Source organism: Montipora capricornis, chromosome 7, assembly GCF_036669925.1.
Source record: "Montipora capricornis isolate CH-2021 chromosome 7, ASM3666992v2, whole genome shotgun sequence".
NCBI lineage: Eukaryota > Metazoa > Cnidaria > Anthozoa > Scleractinia > Acroporidae > Montipora > Montipora capricornis.
In genome coordinates this window covers 47,769,110-47,785,030 of record NC_090889.1, presented here as the reverse complement: position 1 = coordinate 47,785,030, position 15,921 = coordinate 47,769,110, and the positions used below count along the sequence as shown (strand labels likewise).

The following is a 15,921-nucleotide window of genomic DNA, read 5'->3' as shown; positions in this document are numbered from 1 at the left end:
GACATTGTTGACTTTGAGCTTAAAGAGCTTATCTCACAGGTAATTGGTGTGCACTATGCCTTGAAATGACTGAACCCTTTATTATAGCACTTCATCATCATCAATCCAATTTTGATCCGGGTTTATCCCCGTAAACGGGGGTTGGTGGATTTACCCCACTTACCCCATTTACCTCATCTATGCCACTTATTTATGGGATTTTAAAATACACGAGTTATGTAATGCAAAGTAAAATTTGTTTTGTTCAAACTGAAATTCAGTGTGCAAACGGTGAAACCATCTGCAATGCCAACCCCACTGATTTTGTGAGAGGGAGCCTTTATAGATATCGATTATGTCTGTTTGCCTCACGTCAAAATATCATGACAATCAGCGTGGAGGTGGGGATAACAAGAATTTCCCAGTTTGGCTGAAACTTGACTTTGTTGTTATGTTCATAGGTGAATGCTGCTGCAACTGGTGAAGAAATTCAACAGGTTGCCCGAAATAAATACCTGGGAAATGCCCTAATAACCGCAGGTTGGCTGAAGCCCCTTACAGTACTAAACAGAAACCAAGCTATGCAGACTCTGATTCTGCGTAATGCATGGGTAAAACGAAAAGAGCCACTGGACCATTTTTGTAAAGGACTCGAGACATTGGGAATTCTTGGCTTGGTCAGAACACAGTGGCCTTGACGAGCCAGGAATGGATTGGATGCCTAGATATTCGCCCTGAAGACAATAACAGGGAGGCCAAACAGTTCCTTCTCCTGGCCATTCAGAATTTGGAGAATGGTTTGTGTGGAATTATTAAATAATTACATTGTTGCACAACAGGACCACTTCCCTGTTACTGCCAAAAAATTATTGAAATCCTGTTACTTTGTTGCCTCCTATGCAGATGTTTTGTGGATTTGTGTGGCATTAAACCCCACCAACATTTACTGAACACACCAGCCACTTCCATTAAGCAAAACGGGCCAATCACAAGCCATTTAAAAGATTTCAATAAATGGTTCATGTGTCATTATTATAATCCCCACGAAAACAATGCAGTCAACGTAGCTTGTCGTGATCTCCAAATCACCAGGAAGGACTTAGTTTTGTACGCCTTCAAAGTTTTACATTTTTAAACAGGCAATTTAGCCAAGAAAGAAGTGAAGAGCGTTTTGCTTTGTACATGACTTTCAAGGAAGCGGATTCAATTTGCAGACATGATTGACGTTTTAGGACAACATGAAGAGCTTTCTTTAACAGAAATAGCCGCTCTGTTCAGCAGATGTTGGTGGGGTGAAATATGTGACAAGCCCACAATATGTATGCGTAGGAGGTTAGTTTGTGTCGTGTATGTAATACAAAGAACATTAATGTCAATATTTCCCTCATTGCTGCACTCATTTGTTAAATCTGTGCAAAGACACTGCTTAGTCGGAAAATTGTCTTTTTTTTGGGGGGGGGGGTGGAGAGGAAGTTGTAAACTGCCATTTAAAAGCCTCCTAGGTGGTGGGGGTGGAGTTGAATATCTGTTCTAGTTTCATGAGGTAGTGGTACAACACGTCACATTACATGTAATCTCTCACCAGTAACCAGCAGTTTATCAGGTTTACTGTTTTCCAATCCCTTTTCGTTTTTTTTTTCAGAACAAGGAAGTGCTGCACTGGAAAGGTTTTTTCACTTTACTACGTCTTTAGACAAAATCCCTCCACTTGGTCTTAGTAGAAAAGTGGAAGTTGAATTTTCCAACAATAGTAACACGACATTCTTTGCAGAAACTTGCAGCTGTGTGGTAAAGGTGCCCACCGTGCATGGCTGTTTTGAAGATTTCCAAGAAAGGTTTTTAGAAGCCTGCAACAATTATCTTGGTTATGGTTCCATTTAATTTGTATGAGGACTTTGGAGTTGTTCCCTATTTATTCCTATGAGTTCCCATGATTTATGAGGCAAATGGTCAATGAGTCGTGAGTCATGAGTCAATGAGACTCACAGTCAATATAGCAATGATTTATTGATGAAGCCTAAGCCCTCATTTCAATGATTAGTCCTAAGCACTCTCTGAAAGTTTAGCTTTCATTTTATGGTTAAGGGTAACTGCACTAACTCATTGACTCATGACTCATTCACTCATAAATACTTGATACTCTATTCCTATTCATATTGTTACAGTTACAAACCAATAGCTAATCGCATTGAATTATCAACTTTTGAAATACTGCAAATGTACTTTATCACACACTTTCTAACAGGGGTTCATTATAAATCCTAGCGAGGACTGTGCTTGATTTCAGTTGAGATGTCCTTATCAACATTTCTAATTTTCAGTTACCAGCAGGTTGCACAGTTCCTGGGAACTTCAATGTGACCTGTGCATTCTGTAGTGTCATAAAAGCCTTGAAGCAGTATGTGAAATAAAAGTTATACAGTGATAATGATGTCATTGTTAAGTTAGGGATCGGTCAATAAGTACCCGTGAGAGGGGGGGGGAGGGGCAGTGCCAAAAACGTGTGACAAAACCCCTGTGACGGGCATGGACTCATGGTCATAACATCTGCTACCCCTGTTGTGGGCTGAAAATAACATGACTCCCACCACCCTTCCCCACACAAAGGGGACAGGGGAAGAGATTTCATGAGGACAGTATCCAAGGCTTGAAATATATAGCATGACCTACCTGATTGGACAGGCTGAACATGGAGGACCACTCCCATTCTGTTTCAGCAAACAACCTTCCCCACCCCCCAATCAAACTACCATCTATTTTTTCAATAGTCCCTAACATCAGTTTTCAGTTGGTATTTATTGGTAACAGGCCAAGAAGAATTGTTGAACATCTTATTAACTGATAATCTGCAATACATTTGCATAAATGTCAACACCATAGAATTCGGAATCTCATAGAGGATTTATGGTTCTGCTCAACTGTTCATACGTTCCCTGTGTGATGGGCATTGCTATCTGTGGCACCTCCACAGATGCAGCTTCACTGTTAGGGCCATAGTGTTCTTCTGCTGGATGTGGGCCATCAAAATCTATACCATAATGTTCATCAACAGTCTGAAAAGGAAATGGGCAGTGACTTGTCAGTAATATAAACTCCTCAAATAAGCCCCCATTATTTTAGGCCCCTCAACATGATGATGTCTGGTCATCAGGAGATTGATGGGACCAACATGCAAAAGTGTTATCCTTGTTATCCACTGTCTATTTTAACTACGCCAATTTACCTCTGGGTGGTTAAACTCAAGTGCTACTCGTCGCTGGGAATGTGCCATCGCCAAAATACCCCGAATCCAAAGCTGTGTTGCAGAGCATCCTCTTTCTGTGCTTAAAGGAGCTCTATTGTATGCTTCTTGAAACATTTGGAGATTTCTGTTGATTCCGGGTAGGAACACGTAATGCAAAGCGAACAAGTGAAGCTCGTTTGCAGGTTCAAGGATACCACAACTCTCCATGAGATAAAACAGGTTGTAGAAAACAAAGGTGCATCCGATGAATAAATCCCTCCACAACCTTTCTATGTATAATGCAACCATTACATTTTCTCCCCCTTTGTCAGAGCGCACATGTGACGGTAGACTGTATTCCTCAACTTCACCCTGGAAGAGTCGTAACACTGTTGAAGCCCTGTTATTTGTGTTACACTGAAGAAACACAATCATCCGGGAAAACCCATCTATTCCACCATGGATTACAAAGCGCCACCTGTGTTTATTGTTGTTCTGATCACTGGCCAATCATTAAACAACTATGGAGTAGATTTGTAATGGTAAATAAGTAAATAAACTGAATACCACCCAAACGTAATTATAGCCATGGCTAAAAAATGCTAACAATGATCACTCGCTAGCCAATGTAACCGAGTTAGTTTGAATATTGAATTTCAAACTGATACAGGAAGTGTCCCAACTTTATTTGATTTTTACTTCGAAGATTACTGATTGCATTTGTTGGCAGTTTAATACCTGATGAGTTTGTGATTCCCATCGATGTGCCAGTGGGCTTGCAACTTGGTAGCTTCTTCTGTTGATACAATGTAACCTTAGGGCCCGTGACAACGTTCCCTCTGGATTGATTCTTCTCATGGCTTCTCGTATTCTGTTTTGCTCAAACACAATTCCTCGTGCTATCAAAAATCCAGTCATTCTTTTGTATCCGGTTTCCGGAAATTTGGCCAAAATACGGTGTTCATCACTCATTGAACTATAGACTGCGCTACAACGTACAGCAAAGTCATGCAATCGCCTTCCCACAGTTCGACGGCCTACACCCAAAATATCAGCTATGGCCGGAGTACTAAACTGTTGCTCGACAAGAAATTGTAGTTGTTCTTTTGGGATATTAAACTTTGGCCTCCCTTGAACCCCTGTGAATACAGTTCCTGCAGTGTGAGAGTTCATACACTGACTTGCAGTCATCGTATCTCTCACCTCGTGAAGAAGATTGATTACCCTTGGGTCAATTACTTCACCACACTAATATCTCACAAGGATGTTAATCACCCAATCAAGGCGAAACAGAATATAATCCAAGCCATCCACGTCGTGGTTACCCCTTGCAAAACGTCTTTGAATATCAACAACATAAGCTAGCACACATTCTCTCATCAAAGCCATTTCAGCCTAGTTCATATTCAGGCTTAATGCGGTAACGAGGTAAGGTTAGAGTTAATTTTCGTTGAGTGCTAAAAGTGTTCATAAATTATAATGCGCAACTGGTTCATACCCAGGTTCCTCTCAGTTCGTTGTACAACAGAACTGAATTTAGGATGGCGTCAATTTCTGTTCTGTTGCTCCAATTTCTGTCCCGCTGTGCTTCGATGTTTAAATTCCGTTCTGTTAATTCAACTTCGGTTTTGATTTCCTAAATTCTATTCTGTTTGCTCAATTTCTATTCTACTGTCTTGAAAAAGAATTTGATAAAACGTAATAAAATTGAAAGGTTCTCCATAACAGAATTTGAAACAGGATTTTGGCGGAGATGACCCCTCATAGAAAACATGGTTAACATGCTTGAACATTTTCAGACATAATAGGTACATGTGCAGCAGCAGATGTTGCAACAGCAACAGCAGTACCAAATGATGATGCAGCAGCAGTCGCAGCATTTTTTGTCTATAATAGAAAAGCTGTCTAAAAACTGATTACAAATCTGTCACTGAAACATGCTCAGTGTTGAGTGTTCATATTTGTCAAAGTGCCCTGTAAGTTTTGGTAGGGATAGATGTCATGTTTGATACTTACAACTAATGTTTACTGTTGTTTTAAATGGTAAAAGCATGCATTGTAATGATTAATTGGTATTATACCTAGTTGCAGTGTTTGGTTATGCATACTTGTGTGTACCAGATTAGGCTTTCGATCTCTATTCATGTTTAGTAGAATTCTACTAGTATACTAATGCAAATGCTGTAGTCTGATTGGCTGAGCCATTGCACACTATCAGCCATTAGTGTGCAGTGGCTGGAACTCGTCTATGGAATGATGACGTTTTTTCGTTTTGCCAAAGTTTTGGAGGAAAATTTGATGAAAATGGATAATTAAAATCCTGAGAAGACTAAACGAAGGACATTTCCGGTTTCTTGACTTAAAAAAAGTTTAAATTATTTAAAAATTATGCGCGGACGTGCACGACCTCAATTTTAAATGCCAACTCAATCCGGGCAATCTTTTTAAGGTGCAAAGTTTAATAATACGTCGAGAAATAATTGAAAATATTTGAAGTAAACTTTAGTTAGAATTCTACTAAAACAATTAGATTATTCACTCTCGATTTCTAGGAGTTGATAGAAATCGAGAGCGAATAATCTAATTGTTAAGTATGATCCCTTTTGGGCCCTGGACCCTGGACTGGACTCTGGACTCTGGATTCTACTTTCTATATGTTCTGTACAGAAAAATGTAGGGGTGATCCCGAAATATAATGTCCGAGTCCAGAGTCCAGAGTCCTGGTCTTTACCTATGCATAGGCTAAAACCTGGAGTCTACTTTTTATATGTTCTGTACAGAAAAATGTGAAGGTAACCCCGAAATATAATGTCAAGCTTGCTTGTTCGCTGTTGAAAATGCCAAAGTTGGAATCCTTTCACACTTGAGAATCCGGCACAGCGCTAAACAAGTGGACTATAAGATAACTGAAATTGATAACTTTTTCCATAGTGAAAAGATTTGTACGTCCAGATATAAACATAACAGGCCTGTTGTTGATCACGAAAAAATCTCAAGCTGTGATACTGACTGACAGGAGGAATGTTTGTTTTCCGGAGCCGTCGTTAGATACAAAAACAATATAAGTTTGTTTTTGGAACCCTAAGGACCCGTAACACACTTAAAACCAGCAATGCTGCTCGGATTTCACTCTTACTTTTCTGGGCGCACATAAAATGGACCAAAGAAGCTACGCCAATGTGGTATCTGGAAGAGGTGAGTTAGCCTTTGTATTTGATGTGTGAATGTGTTGTTGATAGTCGTAAGTTCTCTCTAGTGCATATTTTGTTTTCAAGTCACCATATGTCCTTCGTTTCAGGGTCAGGGTCGGGATCTTCGGACACCGAACTAGAGCAGGTCAGGTCTGTGAATATTTACAATAGATCAAAAAATGTTTATTTAGGGAAAACGGGACAAAGGCGGCCAATCTAGTAGAAATGTACACCCAACCAACAGACTTTTAATGTTTTCCTTGATTTCTTTGTTTATTCTAGTCTCGTACCTTTTTGTTTCTGTTGGCGATATTTATTATCTTTCTTTAGTCATACAAATTAGTTGCATACTCGAAACATTTCTACGTTTTTCAATTGCTTTTATAAGCATCCACGAGCTATCTCATATAACGACGAATTAATAATTTGCTCATTAAATGTGAGAGGTTTGTCGAACATCGTGAAAAGGCATGAGACCTTCCATTGGCTTAAGATGAAGAAATATGCCATTTACATTCTACAAGAAGTTCATTGTACAAAGGACAAAGAGCACACATGGTATATTCTGCCATATTTAGCAGCTTCTCTAGTGCTAGTGCTGGAGTATGTGTGCTTTTTAATAATAATTTCAACTTTCAAATTTTGAAATCTTTTTCCAATCCAGAGGGAAGGTTCGTCATAGTGGATATCAAATTAGAAAGTAAGATCTTAACCTTGGTTAATATTTATGCACCGAATGAAGACAAGCCTACATTCTTCCAAAACGTTCTAAACCATCTTCTCTGTTTTGAATAATTCTTGGTAGTGACTTTAATTTAGTGCTTGATGTTCAAAAAGACAAAAAAGGTGGAAGACCGGTAACCCATAACAACTCGTTAAAAGAGGTCAAGCACATCTCAAATGTATTGGATCTCATAGACATTTGGCGTTGCCTAAATCCAGAAGCTAAAAGATTCACTTGGAGGAGAAGAAAACCTGACATACATTGCCGTCTAGACTTCTTTTGACTAGCTCTAGCTTAAGTACGGCTATCACCAATGCAGACATATTACCTGGGTTCAAAACAGATCACTCTTTAATATCTATTCATTTGGCAAATAATGCAAACCCCAGGGGCCCGGGTTTTTGGAAGTTGAACACCTCTTTCCTGTTAGATGAAGAATATGTCGGCCTAATTAAGAACACGATCATCGATGTAGCAAATGAATATGTGAACAATAACGAGATTGATGCCATTCTATTATGGGACACCATGAAGATGCAAATTAGGTTAAGCTCTCTAAACTATGCAAGGAGAAAGAAAGCTAAAATGAAATCACTTGAGTTAAAACTTGGATCTGAAATATTGTCTCTCCAAAAGAAGTTAGAAGAAAACAACATTTCTGAAAATGAGAAAGTCCAGGGCCCAGTTGTTCAAAAGCCGATTAACGCTAATCCCAGGTTAAAAATTATTCAAGGAGTTTATTTATCTGCTCCCAAATGCTGTTCAACGCTGCTATTCGGCAAAACTTTACATTAGAACAAGTCAATCTTGAACAACAAAAATAAGCAAAAGAAACTTTCACCAAAAAGTTGAAAACATGAAACAAAAGTTTACGCTAATCCTGGATTAACTTAATCGGCTTTCAAACAACCAGGCCCAGATATATAGAGAAATATGTTAAGATTCTACAAAGAGAAGAAATTTCAAAATATAAAACTCGAGGAGCAATATTAAGATCCAAGTCTCGGTGGTATAATGAAGGAGAAAAAAACACAAAATATTTCCTTAACTTGGAAAAACGACATTTCAATTAAAAAAACATCAAACACCTCACATTAGCAAACGATAAAGTCGTTAATACAGACAACGAAATCCTAGAAGAAGCAAAATCCTTCTATCAGAATCTTTATTCTTTAACTAATATGCAACCCGACATTAAGGAAGAAAATGTTTTTCCCAGACGGAAATATTCTTATCCTCAATGAGCAAGAGCAAAAACATTGTGAAGGCCTCTTGACTGTCTCAGAATGTTTAGAAAGTTTATAATCGATGGAATCAAACAAGAGCCCTGGAAGTGACGGCCTCCCAGCCGAATTTTATAAAGTGTTTTGGAATGACATCAATCAGTATCTGTTAAATGCCTTAAATTGTGCATATACAAAAGGTCTCCTATTGATTACTCAAAGAAGAGGATTGATTACTCTCATGCCAAAAAAGAACAAACCGACCAACCTGTTAAACAACTGGAGGCCTATCACCCTGACGAATTGCGATTACAAAATAGCCACCAAATCCATTGCAAGCAGAATACAAAAGGTCCTACCAAAGATAATTAACAACGATCAAACTGGTTTTCTAAAAGGCCGATTCATCGCAGAAAACATCAGACTTATCGATAGCATTATTAATTACACAAATACAGAAAAAATACCTGGTTTACTACTGTTTGTCGACTTCGAAAAAGCCTTCGATAGTATTGAATGGTCCTTTATAGCAAAAACTTTGAGGTACTATAATTTTGGAACCTCTCTGGTTACTTGGGTAAAAAGTATTTTATACTGATATCAGCAGCTGTGTTCTGAACAACGTATGATCTTCGGACTTTTTCAACGTAAGTCACAGTGTGAGACAGGGTTGTCCGCTGTCAGCATATTTATTTATTTTATGCGCTGAAATACTAGGTAACACAGTAAGGAAAGATACTGAGGTCCATGGAATAAAGATTTTTGATACTGAGTGTAAGTTATCCCAATATGCAAATGACACGACTATGATTTTGGATGGCTCCAAGTCTTCCTTTTTGAGGTCTCTGTATTTACTTGATCCTTTGCTTCCATATCGGGTTTGAAGGTCAACTATGAAAAAACTGAAGCCCTCTGGATTGGCACCTCTAAAAGTTCTAATGTTACTTTTCTTCCAGTAAACCAATAACTTGGGCAAACGAGAAGGTCTTCGCCTTGGGAGTGTGTTGTTCGACTTTGGAAGACAAGTCGGCTCTTAATTCTAACTTTATTGAGAAAAACTGAAAAGATAAGGAGTATCTTAGATAATTGGTCGGCTAGAAGATTGACCCTCTTGGGTAAAATTGCAATAATAAACACTCTAGCCGTATCACAAATAGTCTACATATTGTCATCTCTTCCAACACTTCCTGACGTACTCAAAAGAATCAACTCTATATTGTATGATTTTCTTTGGGAAGGTAAGGGCGATAAAATCAAAAGGACGACAATGATAAATAGTTACGCGAAAGGAGGACTTAAGATGTTAGATATTCAAAGCTTTAATGAATGCTTGAAAATTAAATGGATCCAAGGGTATCTAAATGAAGAAAATAAAGGGAAGTGGAAGCTTTTTTTTGGCCATTACTTCGGGAAGTATGGAGGAAAACCATTGTTCCGAAGCAATTTGAAACAGCAAGATTCTACACTGCTCAACCTCAAGGACCCTTTCTGTCGTAAATCGTTTGTTACAATATTGTTTTGTTGGACCGTACATCCGAACAGTACATTGATGATTGACATTTGATTATTAATTTGATTGACGTGTACCTCGTGATTGCATTAGCACGTATCTTGTTATCTTTTATCTCGTTTTTTTCCTGCGTATAAAAGCTCAGCTGTGGGTTTTACGATTGTTGAGTATTGTGTAAATAGCACGAGTCTAGTGAATTTCGATTAAATCGTTTTTGAATATTATTACGTTTTGGGTTTCTTCCAGATCTGTTTTACAACAAATTGGCGCCCAACATGGGGCACTTCTAGCCCAGAGACGATGACTACAGACCCGAAGGAAACATTGAGCCGTTTGTGATCAATGCGAGGTGGCCATCGTGGCACTGTAACGAAATTGGAAAAAGAAGTTGACGAATTGCTGAACAACGCGAGTGCATTCGATGTGAACCGACTTCAAGTAATCGACCGACAATTGGAGGTAAAGTTAACTACTCTGGACAAACTGGACACAGATATACAAAATCACTGCGATTTGGAACAACTCACCCAAGAGATTGAGGAATCTGACCATGTAACCGCAAGAATCTTGGAATGCCGAGAAAGGATTCGAGTGTGGAACATTCAAGCATCATCTATGGGGCAAAATCCGTCTTCTCAGCATTCTTCATCGACTATGAGCTCTGTTACCGTGACCAAACCGAAACCTCCCAAACTTACACTTCCGAACGTGTTTTGGGATTCATACAATTCCGCTATTCATTCCAATGAAGCAATTTCCGATATTGACAAGTTTAACTACTTGAAATCTCTGGTCAAGGGCCCAGCTGCACACGTGATACAAGGTTTGAATCTAACCGAAGCCAACTACAACTCAGCCGTAGAATTACTAAAGGATCGCTTTGGCAAACCTCAACAGATCATCAGTGCTCACATGGACGAACTGTTGAAGATACCAAACTGTGTTAATAACAAGCCGCATTCGCTTAGAGCCGTTTACGACAAGATAAGCGTTCATACGAGGGGTTTGGCTTCATTGGGTGTTTCTTCAAAAGAATATGGCAGTCTGCTCATACCCGTGATAATGTCGAAGTTACCGACCAAAATCCGAATTCAAATTGCTAGGAATTCAACTACTGACGTTTGGAACATAGAAGATCTCATCAAAAACATCAAAACCGAATTGGAAGCGCGAGAAGCCGGTGAATCTGTTAAAACCAACGATAACTTCACTCGAAAGCCAGCGCCATTGAACAACGCCCCTCACAAGATTTCAGGAAAGCCCATTTCTTCAACCTTTCCCTCTAATCATGATCAAAGGTGTCAAGGTGTCGAGAATTTCACTATTGGTTGTGTGTACTGCGAAGAGCCGCATTGCTCCGCTTCATGCAAAAGAGGGTAAAATTTAAGAATCCAATCCCACCAACGCGTTGGACAACACGTCGGCCAACGCGTCGGCCGACACACGACCGACACGTCGGCCGACACCATGTCAATACTCAATCATGTCTCAACATCTAACTAAGTGTACTGTCTGTGGACAATCTGGTCATACGAGAATCCACTGTTTAGTGATGTGCGGTTCTTGTAGTGGCGACAGTCGTAAATGTGATTGCGAGCAGCCACCAGCTAAAAAAGAGAAAACTAAAAAGGGGAGGAGGGCAACAGAAAAGGAGCAGCCGCAGGTAGCCGCAGGGTCTCCAGAAGCTGAGCCTAACTACAAATCAATTTGTCGGCAGTTGCAGCAGAAAAATCAGCAACTTGGCAAGGCTTACCAAGATCTGAAGGCCCAATTTGATGAGCTTGAAGATCAGCTAGCACAGGCTCAACAGGACGCCGATGAGATGGCAGACTTGGTCCAGCAAAATGAACTGGAAATGGCCACCTGCAAAGATCAGATGAAATCCAAAGATGACCGCATTAAGACCCTGGAGCAGCAGCTGCGAACCTTGCAGAACTCAGAACCACCAGCTGCAACAAACCATGAAAGTGCTGCGAAGGTCGACCGCAATGACCTTACTGAAATCCATCGCCAATACGCGGCAGTGCTCTCCATTATAAACGAGAAAAAGTGTAGCCTGAACAACGCGTACAGACTCGCAGGCACAGCACGCAGGACGGTTAGAGACTTTCTGGGTATAGCGGAGCTGCGAATTGTAAATGAAGTGACATACGGGATCACCCTCGAGAGGCTGGGAGACCCGAAACTTTCAGTTAAAAGGATCGAGCAGGAGTGCCGAAGGCAGCTGGGCGATCTGTTGCCGTTTGTGAAACGACTTTGTATCGCAAAGAGGCTGTTGCCGATGGCGTTGGACGATGCCTTCTATTCCTAGAGGGTTTTGTCAACTTAAAAAAAAACGGCTCCTTTAGGAGCCATCAAGTTTGCAAAAGTCTATGACCAATTCAATTGCATTATGTTGTTCCCTTGTGCTCAAATATATTCTTGCCGCTTAATGATACTTCAAAGTCCTGCTTCCTTGCCGCATAATGATACTTCAAAGTCCCGCATGTCCAAATTCGCACCCTCTTAGAAGCCCTGTAATAATATATATAAATAGCTGATGATGACGAAGTCTCGGGCAACGAGTGAAAACTGGGTTCTAATAACACTTGTCGTAACAGGAACTGGGTTCTAATATCACGAAATACAATATGGTAGTGAAAGTTTTCCGTTGAAGACAGTTCTGTTCAGTTTGAAAAAGGTACGTTTAGGTTTTCAACAGTTCAATAAGGCCCGAACGAGTCACCGACACGCCACCGACGCACCACGAACGCACCACCGACGCATCTTATATGTTATAAGTTTAAACAGCGGCCAACGTGTCGGCCGACAGTCGGCCGACAGTCGGCCAACGCGTGGGCTGACGCGTTGGTGGGATTGGATTCTTAAATTTTACCCAAGAGTCACCAATCCTCAAAAGCCCTGAGAAAGTCTTCAAAGAAACAACAGATGTTTTGTGTGCCTCAGCTTTGGTCATCGCGGTCATGAATGTCGGTCAACGAAACGTGCCGCAATTCCAAACAAAGACATCATCAATCAATTTGTGGAGGATTCAACAAGCCGTTAAAAACAGGTACTACTGTTTCAGTGATCGAAGAAAGAGCACCAGACAGCTCCGAAGCGATCACTAATACGACGTCTGGAAGGAATGAGAAAGTACTGCTGCAAACCACTCGAGCCTTTGCTACTAATGAGGACGGAACCAAATCGACACCAGTGCGAGTTCTTTTCAATAATGGCAGTCAACGTTCATATGTGACCAAAAATTTGAAATCGAACTTAAATTTGAAGCCCTACAAGACCGAGACATTGCATTTGAACACTTTCGGGGAGCAGCGCTACCGAAAGCAAAGTTGCGAGGTTGTAAAACTGCGTTTACACAAATCCGGTCATGAAGAAATTGAAATAACCGCCTTGAGTTTTCCAGTGATATGTTCATCGGTGTCAAGCAAGATTGACATCCATAAATTTCCTCATCTCGAGTGCTTAGAATTGGCCGACGCTTTCGACAACGAAGGAGGAGATTCAATCGATATACTTATTGGTGCTGATAATTATTGGAACATCGTCAAAGGCGACACTGTACGTGGCGAGTCCGGCCCGATAGCTGTAAGGAGCAAGTTAGGATGGCTTCTTTCCGGTCCCAGTGGAATTCTTGCTCAATCAAAATTTAGTAATTGCAGGTGAACATGATCTCTACGTTAATGAAGTTGATAACGACACGCTAGTGGACACTCTCAAACACTTTTGGGAGACTGAATCCATCAGCATTAAAGAGAAAATTGCAGACGAAGAATCAAGTGAAAATTGGTTTCTTAAGGATCTCAGTTACGATGGCACACGTTATGTTGTTGGTCTACCATGGAAAATGGATAGAGAGCCTATCCCAAGCGAGTATCAATTGTGTTACAACCGATTGAATGGACTACATCGCAAGTTGAAATGAGATCCCGAGCTACTAAATAAATACGATGGAATCATCATGGAACAACTGCAAATGGGAATAATCAAAGAGGTCAAAGAAGAGAAATCAAAGGAAAAGTTCAGCGAGAACGTTCATTATTTACCTCATCAAGCAGTTCTTCGTCAAGACCTTGAAACCACTAAGGTTCGAATTGTGTACGATGGTTCTGCGAAAACGCCTGGTAATTCCTCATTGAATGATCGCCTGCAAGTAGGACCTAATCTCATCCCTCAGTTATTTGACGTTCTCGTAAAGTTTCACTCAAATCCGATCGCACTAACCGCCGACATTGAGAAGGCATTTCTCATGATTTCAATGAATGAATCGAGCAAGGATCTTTTACGATCCCTGTGGTTTAACGATCCAACAGTAGTTCATCCCAACGTCGTACATTTTCGATTTTGCAGGCTGGTCTTTGGACTTAGACCCTCACCTTCAATACTTGGCTCAACCATTCGCTATCATTTGGATTTCTGTGAAAAACTAAACCCTGAACTGAGAGAAGTGATTAATCTGCTACGAGACCGTTTGTATGTTGACGATTTTCTTGGAGGAGTCGATTCTGTGAAAAGGGCCGAAGAAATTTACCAAAAATCGAGGGAGATCATGCGTAAGGGTGGTTTTAATTTGCGAAAATGGAATTTCAACAGCAAAGAAGTACTCCAAGCCATTAATGCTTGAGAGAAACCGCCTTGTGAAGAGAGGTTTAAGCAACTAGCCGAATTCAGGCAAAAAGATGAATCGTACGCCAAGGCAACGACTGGCCCGACAACCAACAATCAAGAAAGCAAATTTGTTAAAGTTCTTGGCGTTAATTGGAACACTGAATCTGACGAGTTCCTCTTCGATTTTACTGAGCTAATTAAATTTGCAAGATCTCTTCCTGTCACAAAACGATCACTGCTAAAACTGAGTGCAAAAATCTTCGACCCGTTTTTAATACAGATGAAGATTATGTTTCAAGAAATTTGCACTCAAAAGGTTAACTGGGACCAAGAGCTCCATGGTGAAACGCTATTGAAGTGGAATTCATTTTTGACCGAACTGGAATCATTGAACAATGTCAGGATTCCGAGATATTATTTTCACGCAAATTTGAAACCCTGTTCCATTCAATTACATGGATTTAGCGACGCGTCAAAACAAGCCTACACAGCTGTGGTTTATCTAAGGTCATCATACGATGATGGACATGTAAAGGTCAGTCTGGTGTCATCCAAGACCCGTGTTGCCCCTCTGAAACAACAGTCAATCCCTCGCCTCGAATTGCTGGGGACATGCATTTTGGCGCGACTGATGGACACCGTTCACTGCTCTCTGCCTCAACAAATCCAGAAATTTTACTGGACTGACTCAAAAACCGCGCTCTGTTGGATTACGAATGAAAAACCCTGGAAACAGTACGTAAATCACCGCTGAAATCCGAGCCTTGACAGCCAAAGACGAGTGGAATTATTGCCCTGGAAAATTGAATCCTGCTGACTTGCCTTCATGTGGAATGACCGGAATCGAAATAGTAAATAATTCGACTTGGTGGAGTGGACCTGAATTCCTTCAAATGAATGAACGCGACTGGCCAGATGTCCAATCAACTTTGGTAGACGAAACTGCTTTGTCCGAACTGATAAAGAACCCACCGGAAGCCACGCACGTGTTGACATGTTCTGAAGCGAAGCAACAAGAGATAAATCTTTCCGAAATCATCAATTGTGATCATTTTAGCAACTTGGATCGCCTGCTACGCGTCACGGCGTACGTGTTGAAGTTTGTGAATATTCTCAAGAAGTGTCAATCAAAGTACACAACCGCCAGACAAGAGGAGGTCATTGATTTCGAGGATCACAATGAATTGAATGCATCGAATCTGAAACATTCAGAGACTCTCTGGTTTCGAACAGTCCAAGCGAACGCGTTTTCAAGTGAAATTGTTTATATGCAGAAAGGTCATGGTGCGAAACCCCCTAGAGTTGATCAATTTGCATTGTTCTTCGATGACAACAATGGTGCTCAGATGTCGTGGAAGGATCAACAACTCAAGTTTACAACCGGAAAGTAAAAATCCAATTTTGTTACCTTCGAATCATCTTTTCGTCGATTTGCTGATCTGTCGAACTCACCAGAAAGTAAA

At 40.5% G+C, this 15,921-nt stretch overlaps 2 protein-coding genes across 2 annotated transcripts; both read left to right on the top strand.

Annotated features, from left to right (window-relative positions):
• The first annotated feature begins 10,192 nt into the window (after window positions 1–10,192).
• Window positions 10,193–13,516, top strand: LOC138056148 (uncharacterized). Its single transcript, XM_068901978.1, has 3 exons — window positions 10,193–11,226; window positions 11,420–12,108; window positions 12,918–13,516. The coding sequence occupies exons 1-3, from the start codon at window positions 10,193–10,195 to the stop codon at window positions 13,514–13,516; spliced, it is 2,322 nt and encodes a 773-aa protein (XP_068758079.1).
• Window positions 13,517–13,811: 295 nt separating this feature from the next.
• Window positions 13,812–14,474, top strand: LOC138056147 (uncharacterized). Its single transcript, XM_068901977.1, has one exon. It carries the CDS (start codon window positions 13,812–13,814, stop codon window positions 14,472–14,474), a length of 663 nt encoding a protein of 220 aa, XP_068758078.1.
• The last annotated feature ends 1,447 nt before the right edge of the window (window positions 14,475–15,921 follow it).

Bases quoted from the DNA above. Each gene is read 5' to 3' on its own strand.
- LOC138056147 (XM_068901977.1), top strand. From the start codon at position 13,812: ATGGAACAACTGCAAATGGGAATAATCAAAGAGGTCAAAGAAGAGAAA.
- LOC138056148 (XM_068901978.1), top strand. From the start codon at position 10,193: ATGCGAGGTGGCCATCGTGGCACTGTAACGAAATTGGAAAAAGAAGTT. The intron at 11,227-11,419 runs GTAAAATTTAAG...CGGTTCTTGTAG, and splicing joins TCCGCTTCATGCAAAAGAGG to TGGCGACAGTCGTAAATGTG. The intron at 12,109-12,917 runs GTATCGCAAAGA...CTACTGTTTCAG, and splicing joins GCCGTTTGTGAAACGACTTT to TGATCGAAGAAAGAGCACCA.